At 44.8% G+C, this 13,881-nt stretch overlaps 1 protein-coding gene across 4 annotated transcripts in view; it reads right to left on the reverse strand.

Annotated features, from left to right (window-relative positions):
• Positions 1-13,881, reverse strand: part of LOC124344410 — a 48,165-nt gene that overhangs the window by 11,992 nt on the left and 22,292 nt on the right. For 2 of the 4 annotated variants that reach the window (XM_046797946.1, XM_046797947.1), the window contains exons 2-4: positions 10,971-11,101; positions 6,560-6,935; positions 6,298-6,357 (exon numbers count right to left, since the gene is read on the reverse strand). In XM_046797946.1, coding sequence (XP_046653902.1) covers positions 6,298-6,357; positions 6,560-6,935; positions 10,971-11,101 — 567 coding nt within the window. Of the gene's footprint in view, positions 1-6,297; positions 6,358-6,559; positions 6,936-10,970; positions 11,108-13,881 lie in introns of all 4 variants that reach the window. The other 2 variants (XM_046797945.1, XM_046797944.1) reach the window with 1 other exon arrangement.

The following is a 13,881-nucleotide window of genomic DNA, read 5'->3' on the forward strand; positions in this document are numbered from 1 at the left end:
AATCTATCTGAGCGTGCCCATATTGCGAACTCTCGAAAATTCTGATTCTTCAGCCGGGGAGATCTAGTAACCTCTATATACTCGGCTGTTGGGCAGGAGCCGGAGCGACAAGAGAGAGACGTCAGCGCCATGCATAGCCGCGTCGATTGCCCAAGTCAAAACCCGTTGTTGACCTCATTAGTGCCGCATAGAATCTGCTGTCGCTCCCTCATCTCCCCCCGTATAGGAAAAAGAAAAAAACTCTTATCATCTCATCTCGTCGTGTGTGTGTGTGTGTGTGTGTGCACGGGGCCTCTCAGTCTGACAGTCGATCCCCACGAGAGCACCAACCTGATGCATTTTTCCAATGAGATTTCGTTTTTCTTCTTTCTTTTCTTTTCTTTTTTTCTCCCTTTTCCATCTCATTTATTATTCTTTCTTTTTCATTTAGATTTTTAACTCGCTCACACGCCTCGCTCGTTTCACGGCAACTTTTTTTTTTCTTTTTGCTTTTCCAATATTTCTCCTCCCTTCTTCTTCTACATCACTCTTGTTTGTTTTGTTTCTTTCTTCTTTTCCCCTCTGTTCGCTTGTATACCGGTATATAAAAGTCGCCGGGAGTAGAGTCGGAGACACAAAACACAGAGAGGGCATAGACAGATTGATATAATCCGACGCCATCATCAGCAGAACCGTGATAAAGTAAAAATTTAAAAAAATAAAAATAAAATGGGAGAGTCTGTGTTTTGATAGTTTTTGTTTGGTTCAGAAAAGAAAAAAAGGGCTATATACTATATGCCCTGATATATCAAACATGTGTGGTGTCGTGTCTATTTAATATATATCCTACCTTACACAAATACAACTCCTATATAGTACACGTGTGTATACATATAAATATACACAATACACATGTATAAATACGTCTCTCTCTTTCTCTCTTGTATGTGTGTCTAAATATATAAAAAAAAAAGTACTACTACTTTAGACAGGAGCAGCAGAGACCGAAAACGGAATCGGCGGGGTTGGTTGGTGAGTTGTGCACGGACGCGGTTGTGTAAATGCACCGGAGACACGCCACCCTGAGCGGTTGGCCTCTTCTTCTCTTTTTCTACTCTTTTCTCCTGTTTACGTTTCATGTCCGAGTGTCAAAGATAGAATGCAGTTAGATCGTCGCGCCTCTCTCTACCAGTCAGTTAAGGAAGAGAACTCTTTTTTTTTTTCTTTCAAAAAAACATTCCCACATGTACACACACACACTCGGTATCGTCGTCTACAGTGTGTCCCAGCACAGCGCACAGTAGTGAAAAAACCCACACAGACAATCATTTTTTTCCCCCCTCTCCAAAACTATCTCGCCCGTGTGTTTTCCTTTCATCTGCGGGACCGCCCCAACTCTTAGCGCCCCCCTTTTTTCTTCTTCTTTTTCTTCTTTTTCTTTGAGTTTCCTCCGCCCTGCAATCTATACGAACGGGAAAACAACAAGGAAAATGGGGGCCCGCGTTCTTCTTCTTCTTCAACCAACTCGTCGACGTGATGAGTTCGTTAAGATTTTTCTTAGATTCTTTTCTTGTTTAAAAATAGATTCTCCTCTTCTGTCCTCCTCATATCTTCACCGCACAAGACTGTGATTCGATCGGGTGTGTGTGCGTGTCCCGCCTAGATTCAATTCCGACGACGATCCCCGCCTTATATGATTTCCCACACTTTGATGCGCCCCGTCCGTCCGTCCGTCCGTGTCTGCGTATTTTATCCCCGTGGCGCGCGCGTTCGAATCTTGACAAATGTGAACGTAAGCAAATGCAGCCAGTCGAGAAACAAAACACGCCTGACGCGCGTATATATATATACGTGAATGTCCCAAAAGTTTATGATAGAATTTTTTTTTTTCTAGCTCTGCTGTGTGTGTGTGTGTCTGTTCTGGCTGGCCCTGGCCGTTAGAGAAGAATTTCATAACACAAGTGGCAAAAGGCGGCCGTACGGGAGTCGGAGAATTTTCTTCGGGATAGAAGAAAACAAAAAAAGGAGAGAAAAGAGAGAGAAGGGGTGGTGTGAGTTGGTAGGGAATGAAAATGTCTGGCTTCTTTCTTTTGACAGCCCTCTTGTGTCTAAAGTCTCTTTTTTGTCCGCGTATGATGACGGATGAGGCCCCGGCTCACCTTTTTTCCTCTTTCACAGCCCACCTCCTCCTCCTCCTCCTCCTTCTCCTCCGCAAAAGAAAGAACGAAAGAAAAAGAGGTTTTCCCTATTTTTTCGTGTTACCAACACATACACGATTAAGATCACGTTTTTCAGCCAGAGGCCAAGGTATATATTCCTCCTCTTGATTTTGATCTGTCTGATTTGTTTTGGGGGTTCTTCTTTGTTTGTTTTAGTTTTTGAATGCTTCAGAGGAATCTCTTGCACATCATCACAGAGTTGAGTATAGCTTCAAAACGGGCTCAGAGAAGAAGCGACTATTCTTTTGTTAATTGAATGGTGCTGATCGAGATCTATTGATAACCACACGGAGCAGCAGCAGCCGTATAGCGTCTCTACTAGAGTGGGAAAACGGCATAACTGACCCCTTTTGTTCGGCGGCGGCCCGTTTTTTTTTGTTTGTTGCCGTTGCCGTTGTGTTGTGTTTGCCCACATATATAAATCGAGTTCTTTTGCCGGGGTCCTTCATCATATACGTCTGTTTGGCCGATGGAAATTGTGAGGAGATGGATTGAAAAATGGGCCTCGCAGACACACACACACACAGACACAACAAAGTCTTGTCTATCGAAAAACGAGTCGGAATAAAAATAGAAGCTAGGAAAGATATCTCTCAAAAGAAATTGGAAAGCCGATCGCATTGGACGCAGAGAGAGAGAGAAGAGGGGGTTAGATTCATATACGTAGGTACGAAAGGGTAATCTTATATCTATCAACATTTTTTTTTCGGTCCGGGGGTAAGAATCGCGCCGCTTGGGTGTAAATCGCCGAGCTCAGTTTTGAGAGACGAGCCGACCTTTTTTATTTTTATTTCTTTTTTCTCAAACCAATAAACCCGTTTCATATTACGAATTTTTTTGTTACGTCTCTTAACGGCTACCGCGCCGTATATATATCTATGGCTTACGTATATATTTATATGTTTATAAAATAGGCATATAGAAATAGATATATACAACCGGCCAAAGCGGAACGGGAACGTAGAAAGAGAAAAAGAGAGAAAAAGAGAGATGACGGGGTGATTGACATGTGGAAATCCACAAGGATTTCCTGCCTATTGTATGGATATAGATTTCTTTGCTCCGACTGGTCCATCAGTTATTGAAGCCAAGCTTCGGTGTATATTATTGCAAAGGCGAAGAATGGGGACCGCGCAATAAGTCGAGAAAAATAATTCTCAAACCCAATCTACTACTCTATATTCCTCCTTCTTTTTCTACGTTTGTTCCGTCCGTTTTTGGGGAAAAAGCTGCTGCGGCTGGCGGCCATTCAATTGTCTATATAATTCCACATTAACCCAAAGCTGCCGATATATATAGCCAAAGCCGCCAGATATGTATGCGTGCCCAGTCAGGTCTTGCCCACGCAATCAGAGAGTAGATACACAACTAAATAATATGCCGGCCTTTTTTCTATTGTTTAGCTGTCGACTGCGGTCCTGATGGCCCTTTTCTCGTTGTGCCGGGCGGGTGCTGGCCGTGTGCTGGCAAGACCCGAACCTGAGATGCGTCCAAACGAACATGTTGTTGTCTTGCTCCCCTTTTTTGGGCGGCCTGGACACAGACATCAATTCATTTTTCCAGCTCTGACTCTTTGCTATATTTTTGGGGTTCTTGTTGAAAGAACGGGCGTGGCCAGCCGCCAAGGGGAGAAACAAAAAAAATTTGTTTTGACTTCCCCCCTCGTGTCTGTACAGAAAATGACAACGTCACTTTTGTTTAGATGGAATTGTGGCCAGTAATCATTAGCAAACAGAGAAGGGCCAGCCACCGCAAGCAATTCTCCCGGAGGGTCATTACCTCGCCAATGTGGTTCTAATCTGAAAACGATCTTACGAGACAAATGGAGCAAAGGCCACAGGGTTACGCTTGTCAACTTTTCGCAAATGTCTAGCGCAAATAGATCCAGATGAAGACTCGACTAAACATGATCCCAATGATGTCGGTTCTACTTGAGTATATCTACAGTCTGCATTCAATTAAATGTCTCAAAATATGTTTAGGTTGGCCGTATTAAGTACGAAAGTTATCACCAATGCACTGGTGTTGAGCTCTCCAGTTAGCAAGTTATTTTTTTATTTGAATAAATTTCGAATACATTTGAAAGTCTAGACTGGTATAAACTTATTTATGTAATGATTGGACATACGTGCCGCATGTGGATGCACTTGATCCGCCTGTATAATATCGTGATTAGAATCGATTCGCACGAGAATATAATCAAAGGGCCGTTGCGTCCGATTCGGTACGCCTATCCCGCAGCTTCTAGCCTTTTTGATTCTTTGTCGATCTCCATCGCATTAAACACGGCCAGACGGCCTGTGGTAATACCCCCCAACCAATTTCACATGACGGATTCTGGTGTCATAAATCCGTCATTGACTCACACACTCATCAAAAAGTCGCCTGCATTTCCCAGTCTAACGTAATGATCGCATATTATAAGGATTCATTCGATTCGGCCTATCCTTTTGCCGAGAGCTGGGAGTGGCCCAGCAGTGGCGATGTGACGCGCATATGTAAGAGAGAGCGAGGCGGGATTACTAGTCACCACATATTCTCCTCCCGGCTAATGGCATTTCTCCTCTGCAAACTGCCGCACTAATTTCGCTCTCTCTCTCTCCCCCCACACAACTACACAGTACACAAGTGAAGCTCATTGTGTTGACAGATCGACCCAAATGATCGACTCGTCTACATTTGAACTAGACGCCTTTGCACACAGCAGCAGGCCCGTCGTCTATACAACACAGGATCGGGAGAAGAGAGAAAAAATGAGAAAGGATCAGCATATGTTTGAGCATATGTTGTTTGGGTGCAAGAGGGGAGGGGGTGAAGAGGTTGGGTTAAGTGGGTATAGGATGGGAAAGTGCTGGGCCTAATATGACGGCCATGTTGCAATCTAGAGATGAAGAGAGACACTATAGAGAGAGAAGAACGGACTGGTGGACGGTACGTATGGAAGACCACAGCGCCAGAAGAAAGAATGTAATATAAGGCACCACCACCGACTAAAAGGGATTCCATATTTATTCTTTAGTTAGTTAAGCCGGGCCCCCGGATCATTGAAGTTGATCCGGGCGCGTGTATATTATAAGGACGACGACGACGACGACTTTTATGCCCGATGAAGCGAACGAGATAGACGAAGAAGATGAAGAAGAAGAAGGAGGAACAATTTGATTGTTGTTGGGACCTTCTTGTTTGAACTCGTCAGCGAGTCGGATCACATCCTACCCGCAACGCTTAAATTGCATTTGGCTTCTTGATGAGGCGGAATAAGAGACTGGCAGCAGCAGCAGCGCCTGAATTCCCTCTCTCCCCAGACTCTCTCTCTTATTCCTATAGATTTCCAGTCTTCTTCATATCCTCCATCAACCCTCTTTGTCATTTTTTTTTTGCCCCCAATGGAGCCAGGAAAACAGTGAGCGCTGGATTCTTTTTTTTTCCCTTCCGTATAGGCTCCCCCCGCCCGGTGTCAACCCACACGCGTGCACATTTATATTACAAGAGTTCTGAATATTCCGTGTACCTATTAAACAAAAAAGAAAACCCGAAAAAACGCCAGAAAAAGGTCTAGACGATGTGCGATGACGATGATGATGACGACCATGTCAGAAAAATGCTCTCGCCAAAATGAAAAATCTTAATCACGAATGACACACACGGCTGGGGTGTTTCATTTTTCTGATGCAGAGGCCATTAAAAAAATAAAATGGTAAAAAATATAAATATATCCAGCGAAATAGACGTCAAACCGGTGACGGAAGGCAGAGAGGGGGAGGGGGGAAAAGAGTGCACGTCGTCGGGAGCGCGTGAAGGGATTGAACTGACTGGATCTCATATTAAAAGGGCGGCAATCTGGTTTAGATTTTTTTCTTTTACGAATTTTTTCTTTTTTTTTCCCCTTTTTTTGAATGTCGCAAGTTAAATTGACACCCCGACCGAGATGCCGACGACAAGTTTGTCTCAAACTTCTGACTCAGCCCCCACAGCACAGCACTGCCGGTCTTGATCGAAGGGCAGATTTCACCACAGGAAGTTTTTGAGATTTCGTTTGATGAAATCGAATGACGCAATTTAGAGATAATAATAACCGGGAAGCAAATGTTTTCCTTACCGTTCCAGGTGTTTGACGACGTCTTCGTAGGCAGCCCGGCAATTCTCCCAGAATCCGCTCCTGTGAAGAATTGAATAAATTTTTTCAAATTGAAATTTTTTTGAAATTGGCGCGCTTGGTCATCATTTGTAATTTCAGTTGGCAATTTGGCATCGCCGATGAAATGATAAGAGTTTGGGCGGGTGGGACCCGTCATCTTGCATACATCGTGATTTGAGCATTAAGCTGGGCCGCCTGGGCGTCTCTCTAGCGTTATATTTACCTGGCAGCCGCCATGGGGTCGACGGAAGACGAGCCTTTGCTGACAGCGTCCGACTCTGGCCGGTTAATCATGGCGTGGCCAGCGGCGGCAGCTGCGGCAGCGGCCGCAGCGCTGTGGTGAGCGGCGTAGTTGGCGGACGCCTGGCTATGGGAAGCCAGCCCGTGGTGATTGGCACCTGCTAGGTTGGCCAGGCCGGCCTGCAGTCCAGCCTGGTGCATGGTGGAGCCGGGCGAGCCGAGCAGAGCATGCTGGGCGGCGGCGGCGGCAGCCTGCTGGGCAGCGTGATTCAGCGCCATGAATTGCATCGGGTTCAGATGGGTCGGTGGCGGGTTGTATCCATTGGCCAGCAGCGGAGACTTTTCCATCCCACGCGATTCTGTTATACAAAATAGAAAAAAAAAACCAAAACAAATTTCAATTTAGTTTTTTCTTGTTTTCAATTCCAAACGTCACGTTCAATTGAACGAATTGGTCGTGCGCCACTTGTCTAATGGTCCGTGTCTATAGTCAGAGCCATTTTGTTCCGATTTCGGAACACGTTGTGTATACAATACATAAGTGACAATGTGTGTGGCCGACACTGTCTACTAAGAACGAAAAACAAGAGTCCATATGCACACAGAGAGCCGCAACCGCTGTTGAGAAAACACGTTGAGTTTCACCCGGTTAATCAACGGAACAATGTTGTGGCAATGTATAGCATAGATGGCCAAGTCTTCCGAGCAGTTGCTGGGCTGGCCCAGCAGCACAAACGGTCTGTGCAACCATATCGGTGAGAAACAAAACCGAACATTTCTTCTCTCCCTCAACGATTGGAATTTCAATGTGGCACATCGTGAAACGAATTTAAGAAAAAAGCCCAAAAAGAAAATGGTTTCGTTTCCCTAATGTAAAAACTATTAAAAAACAAATAGGAGGGAAACATTGAAAAACCGCATTTTTGGTCGGAGTGTAGAGATCTGGAACTGCTGCTGGACTCGTGTAGATGTGGAAAATAACACATAATAACTGGAAAAATGAATCCAGCAACAATTTTTGTTTTTTTTTCTCTCCAAATTTTCCGTTTTGGACTTTTTTTTTCTCTTTTCTTTTCGATCGACGTTCGATTGCCTTTTCTCACCCAAACAGCACGATCTTCGTGTTGGTAATCATAGAGGAAAAAAAGGCAATCCACCATCCGCAACTGCCGTGTGGCGGCGGATGATCTACGAGCCTCTCGTCCGGCTGCCTAGACGATCCCTCCCATCGGATCAACCATTTCAAGCGCGCGGCATGAGAAACAATTGCCAGCGGGTTTCCAAGATTTTTTCCCATTTTTTGTTTTCCTTTTATTTTCCCCCGCAAGTAGAGACTGACAGGAAAATCAAATATGAAGAAGAAATCAAAATATCTCAAACGACGTCAAAGCTTTTTTTTTTGGTTTTTGAAACCCACCAATTTCTCTTATTCTTTGATTCTTTAAAATCAGTTAAATTTAATAGGCGCGCCCACGGAGTTCTAGAAGAATAAAAAAAATAAAGGACGAATGTTGAACTTGTAGCCGCTGCTGTGAGAGCGGGGCGGGCTGTCGGCGGATCACACAGTGGCTGGCTGGCCGGCATGCGGATAACGTTTTGACGTTTGTTGGCTACCGTGATCTCGGCGGGCCTATATATATTATATATCTTATACCTGCGCCTATATCAACTCTATAGTAGCTGCTGCTGTGGGGCGGACGGGAGCCACCAGCCAACAAATACACAAACCCCCAGCAGGCCAGCACAATCGAATGTATTTAAATAAATAAATAAGTTTTGTGGAGTAGCATTGTAGGCTCAATGGCGTGACAGCGGGATCCCAGTTAGGAGCTACAGAAGAAGAAGAAGAAGAAAAAGAGCCGATCTTAGTGTTGTGGGCGGTTGGGGGGGGGGGGGGGGGGGGGGAGATGGAGGAGACGGATGCCCGGCTTGTTGTTGTTGTTGTTGCTGGCCCCAGCATGACTTCTTGTTCTCTCCGTCGGCGCCGTCTTTATCTTTTCCTGACTCACTCACTGCTGTTGCTGCTGCTGCTCGTTTTTGTTACTCTCTCTCTCCCCCCCCCCCCTCAGTTGTTACTATTGCTCCTGCCCGGTTGTTGTTGCGGCTGTTGTTGTGGCCACCACCACCACAAAAAGAAAAAGAACACAGTTGCAGACCGTGACTTCTGTTTCTCCTGATGCGGAACATTCTTCAAACAGCGAGGAAGAATAACCCCCCCGACGGCCCATACAAAACTATCTCCCTCCGCTTATCCCTTTTTTTTATTTGAAATTTTATTTCTTCTATTCTTCCAGTTCTTACCATTTTTTTTCCTTTTATCATTCGCTTCTTCTTTTACACACACCACTCTCTCTCTCTCTCTCTCTGTGTGTGTATCTCCATCTTCATCTCTTTTATTATATGTACTACTACCTTCCAACGTAATAGAAAAGAATAAAGAGATAGTTCCTGGCCTTTTGCGCTGGCCCCTTTTTTTCCCCCATTTTCTTCATAGTTCCATCTTATTTTTTGGGGTAAGATTCATCCGAGGCTTCTTCTCTCTCTCTCCTTTTTTTTTCCTTAATGAAATCTATTGTGTAGTTGTGTGGCGGGGCAACTACATACTACACCATAGCACGTCGCCCGGCGCAATAGTCAAAGAAATGCGAGAACCCACCAATCATGACTATATAGACGCACCATCTTTCAAACTTTTTCTTCTTCTTCTTCTAATGCCCTTTGAATGTACACGTTTTTCCTTCCTTTCAAAGAATGGAGCAGCAGCAAAAGGGTCTCCTTGGGTACGCGCTAGGCTTTCCGTGACCAGCCTCAGGTAGCCGCTCAACTATGTCCAGTGTGTCCTAGCTGCTTTTCACGCTCTTCTTCGTCCAAGGTTGCCGAAACAACCAATCAATCTGCCCCTCCCATTTCTATATTCTTTTTGAGAGACATTGTCAACAACGGCAGCAGCATTCATCTGAATGCTCTTTTTATTGCTGGCGTCTATTTTCGACATTTTTCTGGGTCGGGAAAATTCCTGACTGCGGTGCGACGTCTATGACGCGCGCAAATGGGAAGGCCATAAATTCAAAGATTCAAAGCGGGAAATTCAATTAGGATCGAAAGCCTTAGGGGGGTTTATATCAGTCAATCGGCCCTTTTTAAAAGACAGACGATGAGGTAATGTGGCGAGCACACCTATATATATATATATACGTAGATACAGAAGCTCTCAATCTGCTCCATATATCTCCGCTTTATAATCCTGGCCGTGTCGTCGTCCGATGTGGGAAAATCTTCGACGCGGTTATAAATATACACAGTCGATGTCTATGTATATTTATATACATACAAACTGACCCCCCCCCCCATCCACACACCCTAACACACAAATAGGTGGTTGCTGTACATGTACATGTACACACACACCCTCTCAATGACAGGGCGATAAATTCCTGTTAGATAGAGATGAGGCCAAAAAGAACGAGCGAGCGTGGCGGAGGTTTCCAGTTTCAATCGACCCGCTTTGACCTTTGACGCAATCACTCGGAATATATAGAGAAAGATGGGAGAGGTAGGGGAGGAAGGGATGGAATCTTGATTCTGTATTATATGTATACGGATGAGATGGAGGAAATGCCGGCAGTATAGTAGTGCATTGGCACCGTGGCGTTTACTTTTTTAATTTTTCGGTCGCGCCTTTGGGGCCTATGTAATATCTGTTTTCCGGGAGGAGGAAATGAATAGAGTTGGGGGAGGGAGGGCGACTGGAACGGACGAAGGGGTCTGCTGGCCTTCTCTCTCTCTCTCTCTCTCTCTCGTTGTTGTACGGCGGCGGTGGTGGCGGCTATAGACTATTGGAATTGGCGGCGCCAGCCAGTATGGTTGGCCCAGCATTGGCTGTCATTGTAATCGTCTGCGTTACTTGTATTCCCATCACTTGGTTGCCGGACCGAGGAGCGACCGAGACAAAACAAAAAAGAAAAAAAAAAGCTACACAGCAGCGCTCTAACATAAAATTAAAAAAAAACTCTGCCCAGCGCATTTCCAGTGATATATAAAACAAAAAAAGGAAAAAGAAAAAAGGTAACGAAGCGACGCCAGCACGGCTGCCGTCAACAACGACGCCACCGAAACAACAAACAACTAACCGAGGGCATCAAGACAACACAGACCACAAAACAGGAGGGGGAAATGAGAGCCAAGGAGATATACATACTGGGCAATAGGACGGCCAAAAAGACGGGCACTGCAGCAGAGATGGTGGGGCAAGGAGGAAAAATAGGAAAAAGAGGCAAAGTGACAGCGCTATTCACGGAGGGCGAATAGCTGGATGCTGTTCGTTTTACTTTTTTGGGAAATGAGGTTCTTTGGCGAGCAATAGGTTTTTGTGTGTGTGTGTGTGTGATTTTTACCTGTGTTGTGGCCGTTCTCGTAGGGCATGTAGTCGCCGTTGTCCAGCCGGGGTTTCTTCATCTTCATTAGGACGTCGTGTTGCGGTGAAGTGATACCCATCAAAGGAGATCGTTTCGGGGGTCGGCCGGGCCTGGAACTAACAAAGTAGCAGAAAATCACTGGACATTTAACAAAATCCCTCGCCACCCCATCCCTTACACTTTCTTATTTACACTACCCGTAACATCAGCCATCCCCCCCCCCCCCCAGCAAATGAAATCATAGTAGGAATTCAATAGTTTTATCTATATTAGAGACCGTGTAGTGTATATATAATCAACTATAGCACCGTACGGAATGTAATGTTATATCTCTAGGGTGTATATAAACACAACCTATACAACAACAACAGCAACAACAACAACTCTATCTTCGGTTTGTATCTGGAAAAGAAAAAAAACCCAAAAAATTCGTCTCGTATATTTTATCCCAGATTGGAATGAAATTTACATGCGTGCCGGCCATTTCCAAATCATCATTTAGAAAAGAAGGAGATAGAAGGGGAAGGAAAGAAAAGAAACTCGTTGTAGTACCTCAAAAGAAAAGAAAAAAAAAGGAAAACAACAAACAACAAAGCTAAAAAAGGGATTAGGAAAAATAGATGTAAGCATCTCTCTCTCTCTTTCTCTCGTCCGTGTGTGTCTGTGTGTCTGTGTGTGTTTGCGCATGTAACATTCGTATGGCGTCAGAAGAGGATTGCAGGTGTTTGGTGATTTATTTCACTCCTGCCCTCCCTATTTTTCTTTTCTTTCTTTCCTTTTCTTTTACTAAAGGCCCTTGACTCTTTCTCTCTCCAGTCGTTTTCTTCTTCCTATCATTTCTCCCAGGGCTCCAACCATCGAGACGGCGCTGTTTTACATATTTTAATCAATCTGGACTGGGAATTGGCACAATAAATTCATGTTAATCTTTTTTCGGGTTTTTCTCTCTCTGTGTTTGTGCTCCGTTCGGGACGAGGGGGAATTGACCGTGTGGCGAGAGAAGAGAGAAGAGAAGAGAGTGTGACCCCCCACCGGGTTCTATCCTCTCTCTCTCTCTCGATCGTGATAATAATGCCCGCTCTGGCCCGGCCCCATGACCACCACAGCAAAGGCTGGCCCCCAACATGGAGCGAATATAAGGAGACGAGAGAGTCTAAGCCCAGCGCGCCCAGCAGTGCGCCTCTTCTTCTTTTTTTGATCAAAAGGAAAAAGAAAAAGAAGAAGGAAATGATGAGGAAGAAACCGAAATACATTCACAGAGACGACTGCTATATAGTGTTGTAAACTTGTTGTTTCTCATCGGATCAAAATAAAACGACACGAATGATAAAAAGAAGAAGAAGAAGAAAAAAAAGATTTCTTTTCTCTAATAATCTTTGGGAGGGATCTCTGTGTGAGGCTGCCGTGATCGACATGCACAGGCTGGCAGCGATTAGAGATTTCGACATGTAGAGAGACAAGAAGATTTTTCAGACGACCGATGAGGTTTTCCCAGCAGCAGCAGCAGCAGCAGCAGCAGCAGCAGCAGCAGCCACAAATGGAAAAGGAAAATAAAAGTCCTCTCTCTCCTCTTTCTCTCTCGGCGTCTACACATCTTTCGCGGCACGTCTCAACTGGGCTGGGCTAAATCCCGCACGCCAAGCTGATCGTCGTCCCCCCAATGTTCGGAGGCTTGCAGAGTTTTACGGTTGCGTAACATGTCGCATCGGAGAGAAGAGAAGGAAAGAAAAGGGGGGAAAAAATATTGATCAAAATAGGAGATGTGATATCACCCGAGAGCTGATGATGATTATTTTTCAGATTTCCGACGCGTCCAAAAGACCAATCTGTCATCAATTGTTATAGGGGCCGCCGTGACGCTTTGTCGACCCTCTCCTTCTCCTTCTCATTGGGAAAAAACCCTCTTGCCCTTGCCAGGCTTTTTATTTTCCAGCGGATTTTATTTTTCAAAGTAAATCCCAGATGCGGACGTGTCGTCCTTTCATTCGATTCGCTGAACGATCCTTTGGGTTGGGGAGGGGGCAAACGCGTCAAAATCGACGTCGATTACACAAGAGATGAGAGCCGGCCCAACCCTTGCCGCGTATTGTCTGCTGTCATCTCATTTCTAAATGGGGCCGCCGCAGCCATGATTTCCTTCCAACATTTTTTCTGTTTTCTTTTTTCTGTTTTTCCTTTTGGCAGCTATTATATAGACTCGTTGCTCCGGGGGATTTTTGTTTTATAAGCCATTGAAGCGAGTGGGAGAGAGAGAAGAGAGAGAACGAGCTCAGAGTTGATATATTTATATTATTATATACGTCCTCATGACCGTATAGAGAGAATGAGAGAAATATCAGATTCACGTGTGTCGGACACGCGCGCATTCATCGGGCGATGTCAGTTAAAAGACGAAAAAATGTTTTTAAAAGAAAAGAAATAAAAGGGGGGAATACATCGAAGTCTGAAGGATCCATTGACAAATAAGCGAGCAGGTTATTCTCTTCAATCGAACGGCAATAAAACATAATAAAATGAAAAAAAAAAAATAAAATAAAAATCAGCATATCTGCCGGCCCCATCTATTTCTGTTTCCCCCCCCCCCCCCAATCTGTTTTTCCTATACAGCGTCGTCTGCGCGCATCATAACCGTCGCTGCTGCGCTCTTAATAAAAAAAAGCGCAGTTTTCCATCTGCTATTTACAACGTCTGTTTCTTTTCTGTTATACTATTGCGCGTCTCTCTATATAGCGAGTGAATCTGTTATTTTCTTTCATTTTCTTTCATTTTCTAGAAATACAAAGACGTTGGCTGGCAGGAATCTCCGCCCTCCCTCCCCAAAAAAGAAAATCATTCAAACCTCCCGCGCTTACTCGGATATGTTGTTTTCGGTGGCCCTGTAATCATGGCC

Source organism: Daphnia pulicaria, chromosome 6 (assembly GCF_021234035.1).
Source record: "Daphnia pulicaria isolate SC F1-1A chromosome 6, SC_F0-13Bv2, whole genome shotgun sequence".
In the NCBI taxonomy this organism is placed as follows: domain Eukaryota; kingdom Metazoa; phylum Arthropoda; class Branchiopoda; order Diplostraca; family Daphniidae; genus Daphnia; species Daphnia pulicaria.